This window comes from Mastigoproctus giganteus, chromosome 6 (assembly GCF_048544385.1).
Source record: "Mastigoproctus giganteus isolate SK-2022 chromosome 6, ASM4854438v1, whole genome shotgun sequence".
Classification (NCBI taxonomy): Eukaryota; Metazoa; Arthropoda; class Arachnida; order Uropygi; family Thelyphonidae; genus Mastigoproctus; species Mastigoproctus giganteus.
The window spans coordinates 208,773,654-208,791,385 of NC_143580.1; the positions used below are offsets into that span (position 1 = coordinate 208,773,654).

The 17,732-nt window shown below is 37.9% G+C and overlaps 1 protein-coding gene across 4 annotated transcripts in view; it reads left to right on the plus strand.

Annotated features, from left to right (window-relative positions):
- The window catches only part of LOC150084913 (poly [ADP-ribose] polymerase tankyrase-like), a 1,170,388-nt gene that overhangs the window by 455,624 nt on the left and 697,032 nt on the right, over positions 1-17,732 (plus strand). For all 4 annotated transcript variants that reach the window (XM_090376702.1, XM_090376704.1, XM_090376701.1 and 1 more), the window contains one exon: positions 9,090-9,211. In XM_090376702.1, the coding sequence (XP_090232828.1) occupies positions 9,090-9,211 (122 nt within the window). The remainder of the gene's footprint in view (positions 1-9,089; positions 9,212-17,732) is intronic.

Consider the following 17,732-nt stretch of genomic DNA (forward strand, 5'->3'; position numbering starts at 1 on the left):
TCCAATTCTCTCAGCGTGAATTGTTGAGGAGGCTTCCATCCCGGAGTGAATTGATAATGGCTGCAGTTTACCTTTTTTTTACCTAAAGGATATCATTAAAGCTATTATTTAGTCTTTATTAAAACTTGTTTAGCACATAATTTTGTATTTTTAACCGATTCATATTTTTCATATATCATATTTTTAGTGTCGGTAGTCGGTAGTATTCTCACGCATTAGTGCAGGTAGCTAGCACGCTATAGTGCATTCTCACACTATAGTGGCCAGTAGATGCATTAGACCGCATGGTATAGTAGCACCCATTTTTTATTATATATTGCACAATGTAAGGTTTATTGAAGTTACACTATTATTATTATTATTATTAGCATATGGTGCAGCATAAGCCTGAGGCTTATGCTGCACCAGCCAAAAAAAAAATCTGAATTACCCTGAGAGAGAGAGAGAGAGAGAGAGAGAGAGAGAGAGAGAGAGAGAGAGAGAGAGAGAGAGAGAGTGACAGTGAGAGTGTGATGATATTCAGCTCAGGACCCTGGGTGTGCCAACCCATTGTAGCGGGTATGGTATACCATTCCCACTAGTTTGCAGAACTTAAAGCATCTCTTGGTAAGAGGATCCCTTCATTCCCCTCACCAACCTTGTTGCCCTTCTCTGTACACGCTCAAGCAAATCTACATCCTTCCAAAAATGAGGCCTCCAGACCTGTACACAGTACTCAAGACATGGCCTGACCATTGCCTTATACAGAGGGACAATCACATCCTTTTCCCTGCTAGCAAAATTAGTGTATATCATTGACAAAACCCCATGACCTGCCCTGGCATACTGTCTGCATTACTGAGAAAACTTTACATATGACTGCACAATTACTCCCAGGTCTTTTTCATTTTCTACCACCTTAAGTGTAGTACCACTGAGTTGGTATGTTACTCTGCGGTTACTTCTACCCATATGGAGTACTTTGCATTTGTCAATGTCAAACTTCAGTTTCCACTTCTCAGCCCATCTGCCCAAATTTTCTAGATCTGTTGCAGTAGCACACTGCCATTATTGTCATTAACAACCCTGCCAACCTTTGTATCATCTGCAAACTTTGACACTAAGCCAGATATACCTTCATCAGTATCATTGATAAATATACAAAACAACAGTGGACCCAAAACTGAACCTTTGTGGTGCCTCTGTAGCCAGGTGGGAAGGAGCAGCAACAGTGCGTAGCACACGCTTCTTGATTAGACCGGGGTTCGAGCCCGTCACCACCAAATGCGGAGGATGCGGAAAGGTCAAGGGAATTACCATTGCATATTCCCGGAGCAATATGGCCTTAGTTGCTAATGCTCCTAAAATAACAAACAAACCCTGTGGGATTTGTTTGTTATTTTAGGAACCGAACCCTGTGGGACTCCACTAATAACATTAGTCCATGAAGAGCAGCACACATTGATTACCACCCTCTGTCTTCTTCCACTCAACCATCCTTTTATCCATTGTAGCAACTTACCCTCAATACCATTCTGCTCCAATTTGTACAGTAGTCTTCCATGCGCAACAGTGTCAAAAGCTTTCCTACCATCCAAGTATATGATATCAAAATTATTTTTTGCATCCAGTTCCTTTGTAACCACATCATAATATCCTATCAAATTTGTCAGACAAGACTTTCTGTTAGCAAAATTAGTGTATATCATTGACAAAACCCCATGACCTGCCCTGGCATACTGTGACTCCATTATTTTACCTGAAACAGAAGTTAAACTAACAGTTGTGTAATTACTCGCATCACCCTTCGATCCCCCTTTGTGAATTGGGGATACATTTGTACATCTCCAGTCCGTTGGGACTGGAGATGTACAAATGTATCCAAGGATGCTCCCCTCTGAATCCAAGGATGCTCTCATAATTATGGCTAAGGGTTTGCTTACTTGCTTTGCCGCCTCCTTTAATATAACCGGATAGATCCCATCCACCGAAAGTGCCTTTCTTATGTTTAACTTCAACAGTTTCTCCACCTCTTTGTTCTCAGTTATTAAAAAATCATTAAGCACCCTGCTACAATTTGATAACCTTCTGGCATTTTCAAACCTTCATAATTCCTCATGTGTGAATGTTGATTCAAAATACCCATTCAGTTTGTTTGCTATCTGAGCAGTACCATCAACAGTCGAACCATCGATATCAAGTTGACCAATGGGATTCATCCCCTTCCTTTTAGAGTTTATATAAGGGAAGAAATCCCTGCTGTTTTTCTTAGCATCCTTTGCCAAAGATTTTTCGTAATCGCATTCGCCTGCCTAACCTGCTTTGTGACTTGATTACAGATTAGCTTATATCTGCCATAGGCTTCTGTGTCGCCTGATAATTTATATGCATCCCATGCAAATTTGATTCTCTGCCACGCGTCTCATTAGTTCATTTGACAACCATTTAAGCCTAAACCTTGAACTATATTGCTTAATAGGTATGAATATTTTAGTAGCTTCCATGATTAATTCCTTAAATGCTTCCCACTTAGAATTTGCTGTAGGTAACATCATCAGTTGATCCCACTGTACAGAATATAAAAACTGTCTGAGACAACTGTTGTCACCTTTATGGAAGCAAAAACACTTTCTTTTACCACTGATGGTAATTATATCTTTAAGTAAATCCCACATCAGTACACTGTGATCACTGCCACCTAGTGGTTCCTTTATCTGCAAATTCTTAATACATGAATGATCACTGCTGATAACTAGATGAAGAGTATTTCCCTCTCTGGTTGCCTCTTGAACATGCTGCTGCAGAAAACAATCATCCAATAAATCCACAAAAGTCTTACTATTGTGTGAGTGACCAACCCACAAGTTGCAGTTAATATCTGGGAAGTGAAAATCCCCCATTATAAGACATTCTGATTTACTGGTCCACTCTATTTCTCTGTACAATTGTTCATTGTACTCGTTCGAGTCATTAGGCCTAGAACACACTCCTACTCTTGCTTTTGCTTTCACAGTGCTTATGTCACACCAAACTGACTCAACAGTGCACTTTTCCTCTATATCAACTGGATGCACATCTTTTGTTTTTATGTTTTTCTTAATTAACAGCATAACACCTCCTTCCTTCTATCCTGTCTATTCTTTCTGTACACATTGTACTCCTCATTACAATTCCGCATTCCTATTATCTGTGTGACTCCACGTCTCTGATATCCCAACAGTATCTGCTTTTGATGTCTTGACCAACACTTCAAATTCATCAAATTTATTTACTATACTTCTACCATTGGTATACATGCACCAATTCCTATTCTTAGTTACTCTAACACATCCCATATACCCACCTGTTTTACGTTGACTGCCATCAGTCTCTGAAACTCTAGCACGTATCGCTCCAGGCCGCTGCTTATTCTAATAGAAGTAGTGCAGGAATCACCTTCACCTCTGCCTGCGGCTACTTTTAATCTTTTAGTCTGTAAATCTCCCCAATCTAGCAGTTTTCTGACCCACCTAACACTGTCTCGATAGCATCAGCAAATATTCTCGCACTCTTTCTGTTTAAGTGTATCCCATCCTATAGAAGCAGTCTCTCCTGTTAACAAGCACAGACCGGGCTGGAAAAAAATTCTATGAGTTGAGTCTTGCACATTCCCTTTATGGCCGAATTGATTGCCATGGCTCTCAACCTGTACTCTCTCCTATCGTGTCTGGGCAGAATTGCAGACACTTTTAAATTTAACCCTAATTCACGACTTTTTTGCAACATTGACCTGTACTTGTTAAGTAAATCTGCAGATGTCCTACTCTTAATGTCATTGGTGCCAACGTGTACAACAATATCACCCTTTGTCCCCTTAAAAGATGAGATGATATATGCTTCACGTCATCAACTTTTGTCCCTGGCAGACTTACCCTGGTCCTATTCCATCTATCTTTTTTACATAATACATTCTCCGTCTCCCATGACAATAGAGTCACCGAGAATAACTAACTCCTGTGGGACCAGTGCATTCTGCCTTGGAGATTGCCACTGTGTTTTCTGATGCCCAGCAGTGAGCTCTGGCGTTGAGTTTGGCAGCTGAGAGCTTGACTGGCCACTCTTATTAATTTCTTTGAGGATATCTACCCTACACCTCAAACTTTCATAGACTCCCATTAGAACACTGAGTTGTTGCCTAATTTCTAGACACTCTCTGCACCTGGCACACACACTGACACCCTCCTTGGCTAGATCATGTTCTGTTCCAGATAGTTCAGCAAACATTTCAAAAGTTGCACATTTTTTTACCAAAACGTTACCAACACTTGTGGTAAATTTGTTGATTAATGTGTAGGAGGATTGTTTAAAGGACATCTACAGTTGCTGGCATATAATGGAAAATGTGTGGTATTATAAAATTATTCTTTAACTAACAATTATTGTCACTAAAAGTTACTGTTGATAGCATTTTCTATGTAAAGATATTCATTTATTATGAATTTTGGTTAATTTGTGTTTTTATCTCCTATAAATTAAATCTCAATAAAAAGGAAGATTTTCAGCATTGCTGTTAACCTGAGAATTATGTTATTTTGTATGGTTAATGCAAAGTGTATGATCCTGTTTTTGTCCCATTGCCACTAACATATGTGCAACCACCAAGTTATGCATTTTCCTGAAAATTTGCACTAATTAATTAGAATTTTGTTTTGCATAAACAAAGCCAATTTGTGATACAAACATAAAATTAGAACACTCTCTAAAACAAACATTGTTAATCAACTTCCATGTGATTCTGAGGTCAGCAGAGGCTCTTGTTTTATAATCAAAATTTTTGCCTTGTTTATTAGATTGTATAGAAGAATGCTTTAGAAAAAGTTACATTTTTATGATTCCACATCACATTGGACTAAGCAGGCGTATCAGCATGCTGCCAAGATCCATAATTATTGGTTCTTTGCAGTGAGAGAAACTGCTGTAAGGCAGTAATAGGACACGGATGGAGACCGTAATGAGGTCAGTAGTTCTCACCTAGGAAACTGGCAAATATGAGAGAGAGTGCTCTACAATCAGGGGCGATGGATCATTTCATATGATTAAAAAAAAATTAAAAAAAAAACACTGCGTCTAAACATAGAAACATTCATTGGGTGGGGAGGTATCCACATCAGCCCTCAGACATGAGAGCAAAGGTGGATCTGTGCTGCCTTTCATAAGAATGATATATTTGAGCAGAATAGATAGACTGATAGCATTTAAGGGTAAAAGCCTCAAGCTACGTGGTAGTATGACTAACGTAAAGGTTAGTGAAAGTGCATCATATTTATTCAGAGCCATCTACCAAAAATTGTTAAATTGGCATCGTTTTAATTAATATCTCATATTGTGAATACCTTCACAATGAGTTGCCATGATAATATACTATCTCGAATAACTAAAGCTTCACCAGTGGAGAAGACTAATGTTACTTATTCTCAGCGGATCCCACCATCACCGAGATGGCACTGCTTTGAGGCTTATTGGCCTCTCTTCGGTGGGTTGGCAGGTACTCTGTTGTAGCAAAGTGACAACTCAGCTATGAAGAATAATTCCATAATATGAGAGATGCCTGTTGGTGTACAATAGTTTAGACTAATAGCATTTAAGGACAAAAACCTCAAACTATGTGCACTAACCTGTACATTAGTCATACTACACATAGTTTGAGGCTTTTGCCCTTAAATGCTATTAGCCTAGACTATTGTACACCATCAGGCATCTCTCATATTGTGGAGTTAAACTTCATAACTGAGTTGTCACTATTGCAACACCAGGGTACCTGCCAACCCACCGAAGAGAGGCCAATAAATAAGCCTCTTAACTGTACCTTCTGGGTAGTGTATACACTGAGAATAAGCAACATTAGTTTTCTCCAGAACATTAACATTAGCTAATGAATTAAGTTACATTAGTTAATTAATCAATCAAGTCTTGCACTTCCTCGAATAAGCGTTACTTATTTGAGGTAGTTCAATATCATGCAACTCATTGTGAAGGTATTCACAATATAAGATATAATTAAAATGATACCAATTTAATAACTTTGGTAGATGGCTACCAAATTCATCTGATGCACTTACACTAACCTATAACATAACCTATATGTTAGCAGAATAGATGTCCATTTGTATTAGTATCATGAGTGATGACAGTGGCAATTAGAGCAGTAGAAATGTCATGCATTTTTAAATAATTTCATATTTTACACTTTTTATCAGTAGGTGGATATGGATAAGCCATCAAAAGCATTGGATATAGATTACCATCATGTTCTCTCTCTATCTAGAATTTTATTGTTAGGTATTCTATTTAACTTGAGCACTGGCACCATATCTCCTTGTGTGGCTTGGTATTGGCGCTCTCATCTTTATTAGTACTTTTTTTAATCATCTTTATCTAAGTTTTATTGCTGCCAGGTTTATATATGCATTGTTAATACAGTTGAAGCTCTATATAACGATCCCCCAGGGGAATGGAAAAAAAAAAAACTATCGTTATGCCAGAAGGATGGTATATCGATAGTTCATAAAATCAGCAACAAAACAAAAGTTTGAACATTTGATGTAATTCTACTAATACATTATAGTATAATCTTATTTTTAATATGTACTACAGTGTTAAACAAGAAAATCATGATTGTGTAAATTTCATTTATTGTAGAGTGCAGTAGTATGGTTACAATTAAATTGTAAATTTCTCTGCATAGGCTACATACCTAACAAGAGAATTGTTTCATACTTTAAAATATGCTGTTTGAATGGTAGAGCATTTTTTAAAAGAGGATTATAAAAAGTTGCATGATAGTGGTTATTTCCATTTCACAGTGAGCTGTGCTTGGAAAATACCAGCATAAAGTTCTAATCCTTGACAAGCATCTTTCACTGAAACTTCTTGTTCCACGAAAGCAGGTTCCTCATCTCCATCACTACAAATTTCAGAAGATTCTATTATGTCTGCAATGAGTTCCTCTTCATTCGTGTATATCCTGAAACACTGTGTCCGAATACACTTCTGCGTAATCTTTGAAGCTTAAGGTTTCCTGTAAGTTTAGGTGACAATGTATGTGCTCAAATATTTTTTCTCTATTATTGGACTGTTTTTTGAAAATAATAGAGGAAGAAGAAGAAGAAGCATGCAGAACTTTATATATTGCATCATTCAAGGTGATAAATCCAGCATGCTCGAAGCAGTTGGAGATCACTTCTAGCCAGTGTTAATTTTATTACTGCACTGCAAGAAAAGAGCATGGGAAAGCTTAACAAATGATTTCTGACTGTCAGCCTACAAGCCCATCAGTTACTTCAATTTATTTGAAGCGTTCTGTCATTTTTAAATACAGTAAATCCCCGCTATTCGTGGTATCTGTATTCGCGGTTTCGCGTATTCGCGATCGCCAATTTGATATAAAATGAAGCCTAAAAAAATGTGAATTTTAAAGCGCTGTGAATATTTTCCGCCATAAAAAAAATGGGCGTGGCTAGAATTATCTTTCCCAGTCAAAACAGCGCTCAGTGGGTGGTGGGAGAGGGGTGACAAAATCGCGAGCGTGGATGTTTCTCGCTAATCCTTGTTCAGTATGTGTTATGCACTTGTCATGGAAGGTTTCGTCGTTTGCTTTTAATTTATATGCTTATAAATTGAATAAATTTATCAATTTATAAAATTGATATGCTTACAAAAATGATAAATCTACCGTTTTGAATTGTAAAAGAGGCTTTTTCGAGCGTGTTAACGGAAGAGTGACTTTATTGTGGACAAGTTCTTTCTAATCCGTACAAAAATATGGCTACGTATAACAAGGAAAATGTGAAAAGATCAAAGAAGGTGATGACATTAGCGAATAAAATTGAGTTATTAGATAAAATTTCTAATGGTGAAAGTGTCTCCTCAGTGGCAAAACATAAAATCAATGAGTCAACGGTACGATCAATCAAGAAATCGGAAGAAAAAATCCACTGTAGTGTCCGTGAAAACGCGCTAATTGCTTCAAAAATTTGCTCTGTAACTCATGATGTTAAATTAGAAAAAAAGGAAAAAGCTTTAAATCTGTGGATAGAAGACTGAACTCAAAATAAAATTCCGTTAAGTTCACTCATCATTCGTGAAAAGGCAAAACTCTTTTATCAACACTTAAGCGAAACTGGTGATAGCACTGGCGGGATAAGTTTTCTAGCTAGCAAGGGCACTGGTTTGAAAGATTTGTTTGAAATTTCTAATAAATATTACATTTAATATTAAATTGTTTCTTATTTCCATTTTGATGCCTTATGCTTGCATTTCACTACGTACTGTCTATGTACATAGTCACATTATGAAGGTACATATAATACATACATAGACAAAATTTTACACTAGTTTTTCTTATATATTTTATACTTTGGAACGGAACCCCTTTATTACTATGGGAGCCATAACTCAGTATTCGCGTTTTCGTTATTCGCGACATTTCTCAGGAACGTAACCCCTGCGAATAGCGGGGGTTTACTGTACTAATATTGTACGAAAAAAGTAAATATTCAGTTCAAGATGTAGAAATTTATGGTCGTCTTTATTATAGAGAAATCCTTTTATTTTCATTGTTATTATTCTGAATGTAAAATAGCATTAGGTTAATTAAAAATTTGCTGGGACCAATCACATAAGACCTTATAATGTGTTGGGACATTAAAAAGAGGGCTGCTATAAAAAGCTTTGAAAATATAATAGCTGCATAGTAAGGAAATGCTACTAGGTAATGAAGGTGCCACACATATTTTTAGTAACCTTCAAACCATTCCTTGCCCTGAGTGCCTGTGTATTGTCAAAATCAGTTGAACTTTTATGATCATTTTCAACTTTTGTGATCATGCACTCAAATTGCAATTGCAATTACAATTTGGGTACATGTTGCAAATTGTTTAGCAATTCATAGCTCAACTATCTCCCCCCTCCCCAATTTGTTTACTTTGATATGTTTTTACACTTGACATGTAAGGCAAGTTAATTTTTAAAAAACAGAGGCTATCTTACACATATATTACAAACTTTATTGGACTAAGAACATTTCTTGTAAATTCTGTTTATTTATTTTTATAACAATATTTTTCTGACAGATCATGGCAAAAAGGATAACAGTCCATTGCTTTCTACTGAAAAATTTGGATTGGGTGGTATTGATCGCACCAACAGGAAGTCATTTACTCCATTACATCTTGCTGCTAAGCATGGGCATGCAGTAAGTTGGTTTATTAGTTCTTGACATTGATTTTGAAATTATTTTTCATATATAATTCTAGATATTGGAGAATTTTTTAAATTTAAAAATACACTACCCTACCATTAATATACAGACACCCTTCCTTGGAAGGGGAAACAGGTCCTATGCATGCAACACATCACTGAACCTGCTATAAATATGCACACTGGGCTTCAAACAGACAGTTGCAAAAGATGACATGTTCAACAGAATCAACAGACTTCCAACGTGGAATGGTAGTAGGATGCTACAAAAGCAAGCATTCTGTATGAGACATCAGTCTCTTTGGGGATCCCTAGGTCAACAGTTAGTGATATCACATGAAATGGGACTGAATCTGCCAAAAAATGGCCTGGTAAACCCTGAGAAACTAACAGAATGGGACAAGAGAATTCTGTGAAGAACTGCACGCAAATCATAAATTGGCATTGTCTCAAGTCACACACACCTTCTTTGAGAGTATTGGGACTAATGTCAATATGGAGGACACTCCATGATATTGGCTGCAATGGTTGTGCAGCTGTTCACAAGCCATTGATCACCTAAACAAATGCTAGATGCTGATGAATTGGGTAAGGAGTGTGAATCCTGGACTGTAGAGCAGTGGAAAACAGTCCTATGGACAGACGAGTCGAGGTTTCCATTCTACCAATCTGGTGGCCGTTCCTGGGTGTGTTGATTGCCATGGAAACAGTTCCTTCCTGATTCCTCCCACCGATGAAGCTTGGTGGAGGCAGTGTCGTGGTATGCTGTTTTTCATGGTTTGGCTTGGGCCCATTAGTTGTTATCAACAAAACCATGAATGCTGTGCAATATCTGGACAGCCTGGACAATAATACACTTCCAACATTATGGCAATACTTTGGGGAAGGCCCATACCCGTATCAGCACGACAACATGCCATGCAATACTGCTTGGGTTGTAACAGAGTGGTTTGAGGACATGGGTGTGGAAAAGCTGAATTGGCCAGCTAAGAATTCTGATCTGGACCCCATCGAGCATCTTTGGAATGTATTCGATCGTCCGGCATGTGCACATTGAGATCGCCCAAAGAACAAGGTCAAATTGGTGGCTGCATTAAAGGCAGAGTGGAGGAGCATATTACCTGACATCTATAAAAAGCTGGTTGAGAGTATGCAGCGAAGATTGAAGGCTATCATAAAAGCAAAAGGTTTCAGCACAAAATATTAAACGACATAATTATTTATTATTATTATTATTATTATTATTAGCTATATGGTGCAAGGAAGCCTGAGGTTTATGCTGCACCACCCAAAAAAATCCCAAATTACCCTGAGAGAGAGAGAGAGAGAGAGAGAGAGAGAGAGAGAGAGAGAGAGAGAGAGAGAGAGAGAGAGAGAGTCAAAAGTAGAAAGGAATCACCAAGAAAGAGAAGAATGATGATATCCAGCTAAGGACCCTGGGTGTGCCAAGCCCATGCTCACCATATGTGAGCCCCTGGGGTTATAATAAAAGCCCCCTCCCCTGTCTAAAGGCAGGTCTCCAGTTATTAATGGTAGGGCAGTGTATATAGTACTTCATTTTTGGGAGTAAAGTTAATGCCTTTTGTATGTTTCAGTGAACTACTCAGAAAATTGATGATAGATTTTTTTTGTAACCATAAATAAAGTATTTCCCTTAACTCCTCATGGCAAGGCTAGAAACCTTGGTAGAAATTTAATTTTCCAAGGGCTGAAAGGAACAAATATGGATGTTGATACATTTTTTCCACTAGAATCATCAAGCTTTCAGTGTGATTATGCTCATGAAACTGGTTATGAGTGGAAAGGACAAGAACTTAGATTTATATCAATTAGAATTTACAGCTTTCCCAATACTATTCTTGTCATTCCAACCTGTGAGCAAGCTCTCTGATTTCACCATCCAGAGATGTTTAGAACATAAAACCACTTAACCAAGGTGCTAAGAACTATTATTAAAACTTTCCTTCTTAAGTGGAATTCTAGTACAGGTCATCCCCACACCGAATTCTTCCAAGGGAGTTATAAGAAAATGAGATCTATTAAATGTAGTGGAAATAGTCAAGGAATTACAGGAATAAAAAGTAATACAAGTTAGAATAATTAAGATTTGGAAATATGACAAACTTGTACCAGCAAGTAATGTCGTTCTGACATTCAGTACTCCAAACAGGAAAATCTCAATCAAAGCCAGATATTTACACTCTCATGGTCACCCACACAACTCAAATTCCTTAACATTAAAAATGCCAAAAATTTGGCCATTCCAAACAATGTAGAGATGTAACTACATTTCCCAACTGCAGATCCAAAAACCACAGAATACACTGCAATATTTCCATAATGCGAAAAATGCAAGAATAAGAACACAGTGTTGTACTAAGAGGTAAAAAACCACGTTAGCTCTGCCATAATACACATATGCCTCCACTGCCCACAATCGTTAGAGCTGTTGCATATCAAACAGATGTGTTGATCCAACTAGACATCTCAGTTGTAGAATGGGCTCAATTGGTACTCTGAAATCAACATCAGCTAAATCGCATGTGATAGATAAAGCAAATGATACTCCAATCACATTTTTCTTCTGAAATCCCCTTAATCAATGAAGCAAATGAAAAACCACACAACTTGGAGACCATTGGAGTGAAACAACATCCAAGTAGTGTGGCTAGGGATAATGTCAACAAGATGATATAGTACTTGATCTGCATGCCAAGAGAACGTGGAGACTGATGTCCTATTCACATTAATGCAGATACAGCAGATAGCAAAAATTTGGATGCCCATTTTTCCTAGAAGACAAAGGACTAAATATAATACTGTTGCAAGCAGCGAGCAACTAATAAAAAACAAACAGAACCATCTTCTACCAAAACTAAATAATGAAGTATGTCATTCAACAGAACTTCAGAGGTTAGTGTAAGAATATTGATGGTATCCATGATATAATTTTCCAGTATGATCCCATAGCTATTTGTTTTCAAGAGATGAACTTAACTCTGCAGATTATTACTTCAAGATTAAAAATTGCATAATATTCGAAAAAGACAGAAAAATCCTCCTCAGCACAAGCAGGGATATCACATCGGGTACACACAAAAATCCCATTAAAATACATTCCAGTACAAACCTCTCTAGAAGTGGCTACCTTCAGTATTATCCTTGTAATTACTGTAATGATAGTATCAGTTTACCTTTCACTGAATTATGCCTGTAATACCAAAGAACTTGATACATTTCTTTTTGTTTATTAGGTGACTTTAATGTGCACCATCCATCTTAGGGCTCTCTCTCCATATGGATAACACAGGGAAGATCATTAAATTGGTTCTAAATCAACAAAACTTGAACTTATTAAACCAATTAAATACATGATGAAATACTCATATATATTTCCACAGCAATGGGATATTCCACAGCTGTTAACCTATCTATCTATATATATATACACCCCCTCCCATCTTCATGCATAAAATGGACATTACTAAATGTCCCATTTGGTGGTAATCGTGATCGTTTTCCCATCATTTGTAAATTTCAAATGACAGTTCAGGCATGTATAGAACAACAAATAAAAAGATTGAATTCTCCAAAGCATACTGGAAAACCTTCCCTACCAGTATCGCCCTGAATGACCAAGTCATCCGGATTAAGTCAATAGTTAATGTCACAGAGCATATTACCATGCAAATGATGAGCATCTAACAAGGCAAAAATGCAATTGTCTAATCAAAAATGCACTCATACTAACCATTGGTGGAATAATTCATGTAATAAAGCAAAACAAGAAATTAATAAAGAGTGGAATATTTTTTTATAAGTATACATCAACTCAAAACCTGATTAATTACAAAAGATTAAGACTAAGGACAAGACAAATAAGATGAATAGCCAAAAAAGACTCTCCTAGATATGCTTTGCATCAGGTGTTACCAAGCATACAGATAACAGATTAATATTCAAAATAATCCAGAAATTAAGTGATAAATACATGCCAACATGCTCTTCACTTTTTATTAGGAATGGGTGGGACATATGCACAGTAAATATTGCAAATGCCCATGCAGAAATCTTCTATAAAGTATTGTCAGTTACTCCCTCTTTTCAAATCACCAAAATTGTAATGGAATGATATAAGATAAACTTTAACACCAACTTTTCACTTTCGTACAGTCAGCCTTTCGTAGCACACAAGCTTTAAGTCTTTATGCAGACCACACAACAGCGGTACAGGTCCAGGTATAACATCATGATAAAATAGTTAAATTAAACAGCATTGAATTCTCTATTGATTTTTTATAATCTAATATTGTTGGGAAAACATATGTGAAATCTTGTTAGCATTCAGGTGTTTTTAGCCTTCCAAAAGCGGGGCTTTCGGAAGGCTAAAAACTTTAAAAACTTAAAAAAGATTAAAGACCAATCTTTCTTTAAAGTTGATTAGGCAGGTAAAAATTTATGCCTAAGCAGCTCACTTGGTTTTTTGAAACTAAAAACGTAATGAATGAAAACTGTAGTTTCAAATGAAACTGATTTATACTGGACATGGTTTGTTTGTTATTTGGTTTTTAGGAGCATTAGCAACTAAGGTCATATTGCTCCGGGGATATGTGGTGGTCATTTCCTGACCTTTCTGCATCATCCGTATTTGGTGTTCACGGGCTCGAACCCCGGTCTAATCAAGAAGCGTGTTCTATGCATTGCTGCTCATACCCACCTGGCTACGGAGGCTCCCCACTGGACATGGTGATCAACACAGAGTCAAGTATCTGTAATTGTTAATTAGAAAAGCATATTTAGCCATGGTGAGTCTTGATGTGGAAAAAAAGCCTTTGGCACCATGTGAAGAGTTGGCATTCTTCAAGACTATTGGAATTTGTGTAAATTTTACCTTGGTCTTTATACTTATTTATTTTTTTATTTATTTATTTTTTTTATTATAGAGAAACTTCTAAGGAAAACCCACAGAATGTTGTTGTTATTTGGTTTTTAGGAGCATTAGCAACTAAGGCCATATTGCTCCGGGAATATGCGGTGGTCATTTCCTGACCTTTCCGCATCCTCCGTATTTGGTGGTGACAGGCTCGAACCCAGGTCTAACCAAGAAGCGTGTGCTACGCACTGCTGCTCCTTCCCACCTGGCTACGGAGGCACCTACCCACAGAATGTGTTGTCTCAATTGTTTATACACTGTGCTCTGTAACCTGGTCACAGAGCTGGTCTGTAACCAAGTCACAAAGGAGATTAGGTAGGCAAAGGCAGATTATGAGAAATCTTTGGCGAATGATACAAAGAAAAACAGCAAAGAGTTCTTTACTTATGTAAACTCTAGAAAGAAGGGGATGAATCAGATTGGTCCACTTGATATCGATGGTTCAACTGTCGATGATCCTGCTCAGGTAGCTAACAAACTAAATGAACATTTTGCCTCTACATTCGCACATGGGGAGTTATTCCGGGAGGGGAATGCGAGAGGTGTATTAAACTCTGGCAGTAAGCTAGATAATCTTGTAATAACTGAGAGTAAAGTGGAGGAGAAATGGTTGAAGGTAAACATAAGAAAGGCAGATAGGGTGGATGGAATCTATCCAGTTATATTAAAAGAGGCAGCAAAGGAAATAATCAAACCCTTAGCCATAATTATGAGAGCTTCCTTGGACTCAGGGGAGGTACCTATGGACTGTAGATTTGCAAATGTGACTCCATTCCATAAAGGAGGAAAAAAGGGAGACACAGATAATTACAGGACAGTTAGTTTAACTTTTGTTCCAGGGAAATTAATGGAGGCGTTGGACTGTTTAAAGAGGCATTGCAGGATCATCTAGACAAGACTTGAATTATAGCTTGGACACAGCATGGATTTGTTAAGGGAAAGTCTTGTCTGACCAATTTGATTGGATACTATGATGTATTCACAAAGGAACTAGATGCAAAGAATAATTTTGAAATCATATATTTGGATCCTAGAAAGGCTTTTGATACTTTTGCACATGGAAGACTGCTGAACAAATTGGAGCAGTGTGTTGGAGGCAAATTGCTGCTATGGATAAAGGGATGGTTGAGTGGGAGAAGACAGAGTGTGGTAATCACTGGACACTGCTTTTCGTGGACTAATGTTATTAGTGGAGTCTCCATCGGTTCAGTGTTGGATCCATTGTTGTTTTTTGTATTCATTAATGATATTGATGATGATATATCAGGCTTAATGGCCAAGTTTACAGACGATATGAAGGTCAGCAGGGTTGTTAATGACAGTATGATGCTGCAAAAGGATCTAGAAAAGTTGAGCAGATGGGCTGAAAGGTGGCAAGTTTAACATTGACAAATGTAAAGTACTGCATGTCAAGCAGTAACCCCAGAGTAATGTATCAACTGTGTGATACTACACTGACAGTGGTAGAGAGTGAAAAGGACCTAGGGGTAATTGTGCTGGCAGATATGAAGTTTTCTGAGCCATGCAGATGGTCTGCAAGAGTCACTTGTTGTGTCTTGTCAATGATATACAGGAATTTTTCTAGCAAGGATAAGGGGGTGATTATCATCCCCTTGTATAAGCTACACCTTGAGTACTGTATATAGGTCTGGAGGTCTCATTTGAAGAAGGATGTAGAGCTGGTGGAATGAGTAGAGAGAAGGGTAACAAGATTAGTGAATGGAACAATGGGTTGCTCTTATCAAGAAAGGCTTAAGTTTTGCCAATTACAGTTTCTAGACATTCGACACCTGCGAGGTAATCTGATTGAGGTGTATAAAGCTCTGAATGGTTTGAGCATGCTCAATGCTGATGGAATCCTTTCTCTTGCTCAGAATAATCGCTTGAGAGGGCATAAATTCAAATTGAGGAAAGACAGGTATAGGATAGATGTGCAGAAGTTCGCATTTAGCCAGTGGGTTGTTGATTGCTGGAACAGACTTCCATCTGTCTTTGTAGAAGTTGATAGCTTAAACAGATTGATGGCCGAACTAGATAAACATTTGGAGCGACTGGATGGGTGAAATGAGGTGTGTGTGTGTGTGTGTTTTGGCTTATGCTATATATATATAAGCTTGCTTTCTTGCATTATTTGCCCTTGGTAATGCTAATGCATGGGAAAGGTTGAGTGAGGAAAAGCACTGAGCTTATTACATACCCTATATCTGCAAGTTGATCCTGGAGTTGATGGCATATACCCAATAATTTTGAGGGAGGCAGCCAGAGAGTGTATTAAACCATTATGGTTAAGTTTGAGGGCATAATTGTACTGAGGAGAGTTTCCTTTGGTTTGAAGAAGTATGAATGCTTTGCCAATACTTGAAGGTGGTTGTAAGAGTGAAGGTCAATAACTACAGACCAGTTAGGCTGACTTCAGTGATAGGAAAATGATTGAGTGCAATCGAGGTACATTTATATAGTAATGTCATTCTGTATGACATACGATGGGGTTTTATTAAGGGAAAATCATTTTATGTAATTAATTTTGTCACAGTTACTCATGTGTTGGACATGGGAAACAATTTCGGCATAGTTTATTTGGATTTTAGTAAGGCATCTGACTCAGTCCCTCATGATTGGTTGGGGTGCCTCTGTAGCCAGGTGGAAAGGAGCAGCAGTGCGTAGCACACGCTTCTTGATTAGACCGGGGTTCGAGTCCGTCACCACCAAATACGGAAGATGCGGAAAGGTCAAGGAATGACCACTGTATATCCCGGAGCAATATGGCCTTAGTTGCTAATGCTCCTTAAAAAAAAAAAAAAAAAAACCAAACCAAAAACCATGATGGGTTACTGTATAAGCCCTACTGTTAAGATTACTGGAAAGATCGTAAGACCCAGGGTGGCTGCAGGCAGAAGATTGTGATTAATGGATATTCTTCAGAGTGGTGTATGCCAGAAGTAGGGCCTCAATTGTTCCTAATTTTCATGAATGACAGGGATAGAGGGTGTGATCAAAATTTGCAGACAGTGTAAAGATTGGGTGGGGGGGGAGAGAGAGAGAGAGAGAGAGAGAGAGAGAGAGAGAGAGAGAGAGAGAGAGAGAGAGAGAGAGAGAGAGAGAGAGAGAGTTAGTGATCAGTGCCAAGCAGTGCTCCTTCAGGTTGACTTGAACAGTCTTCAAGAATGGTCAGAAAAGTGGTGGCTGTGTTTTAATGTAGCAAAGTTTAAGTTTTAAGGAAAGCAATCCTAAAATAACTTGCTTGAGGATTTAGAGGAAGAAAGTGGGAGTTGTGATAGCAGGAAATGTCAAGTTCTCTGAACATTGTAAACAGGCAGCCAGGATAGCCCATGGTGTCCTTTTGATGATTCAGTGAACAGTATCCTGTAGAGACAGGAGGTCATAATCCCATTTTATAAGATTGTAAGACCACATTTGGAATACAGGTGACCCCCGCTTAACGCTGATCATTCGTCCCAGAAAAACAGAGCGCTAAGTGAATCCGCGCTAAGCGAGCGCCGCTTTCCCATAAGGTAACATATGTATTTGTGAGCTGCGGTCGGTGCCATAGGATATTTCCTAATCAATAATAAACGGTAATGAA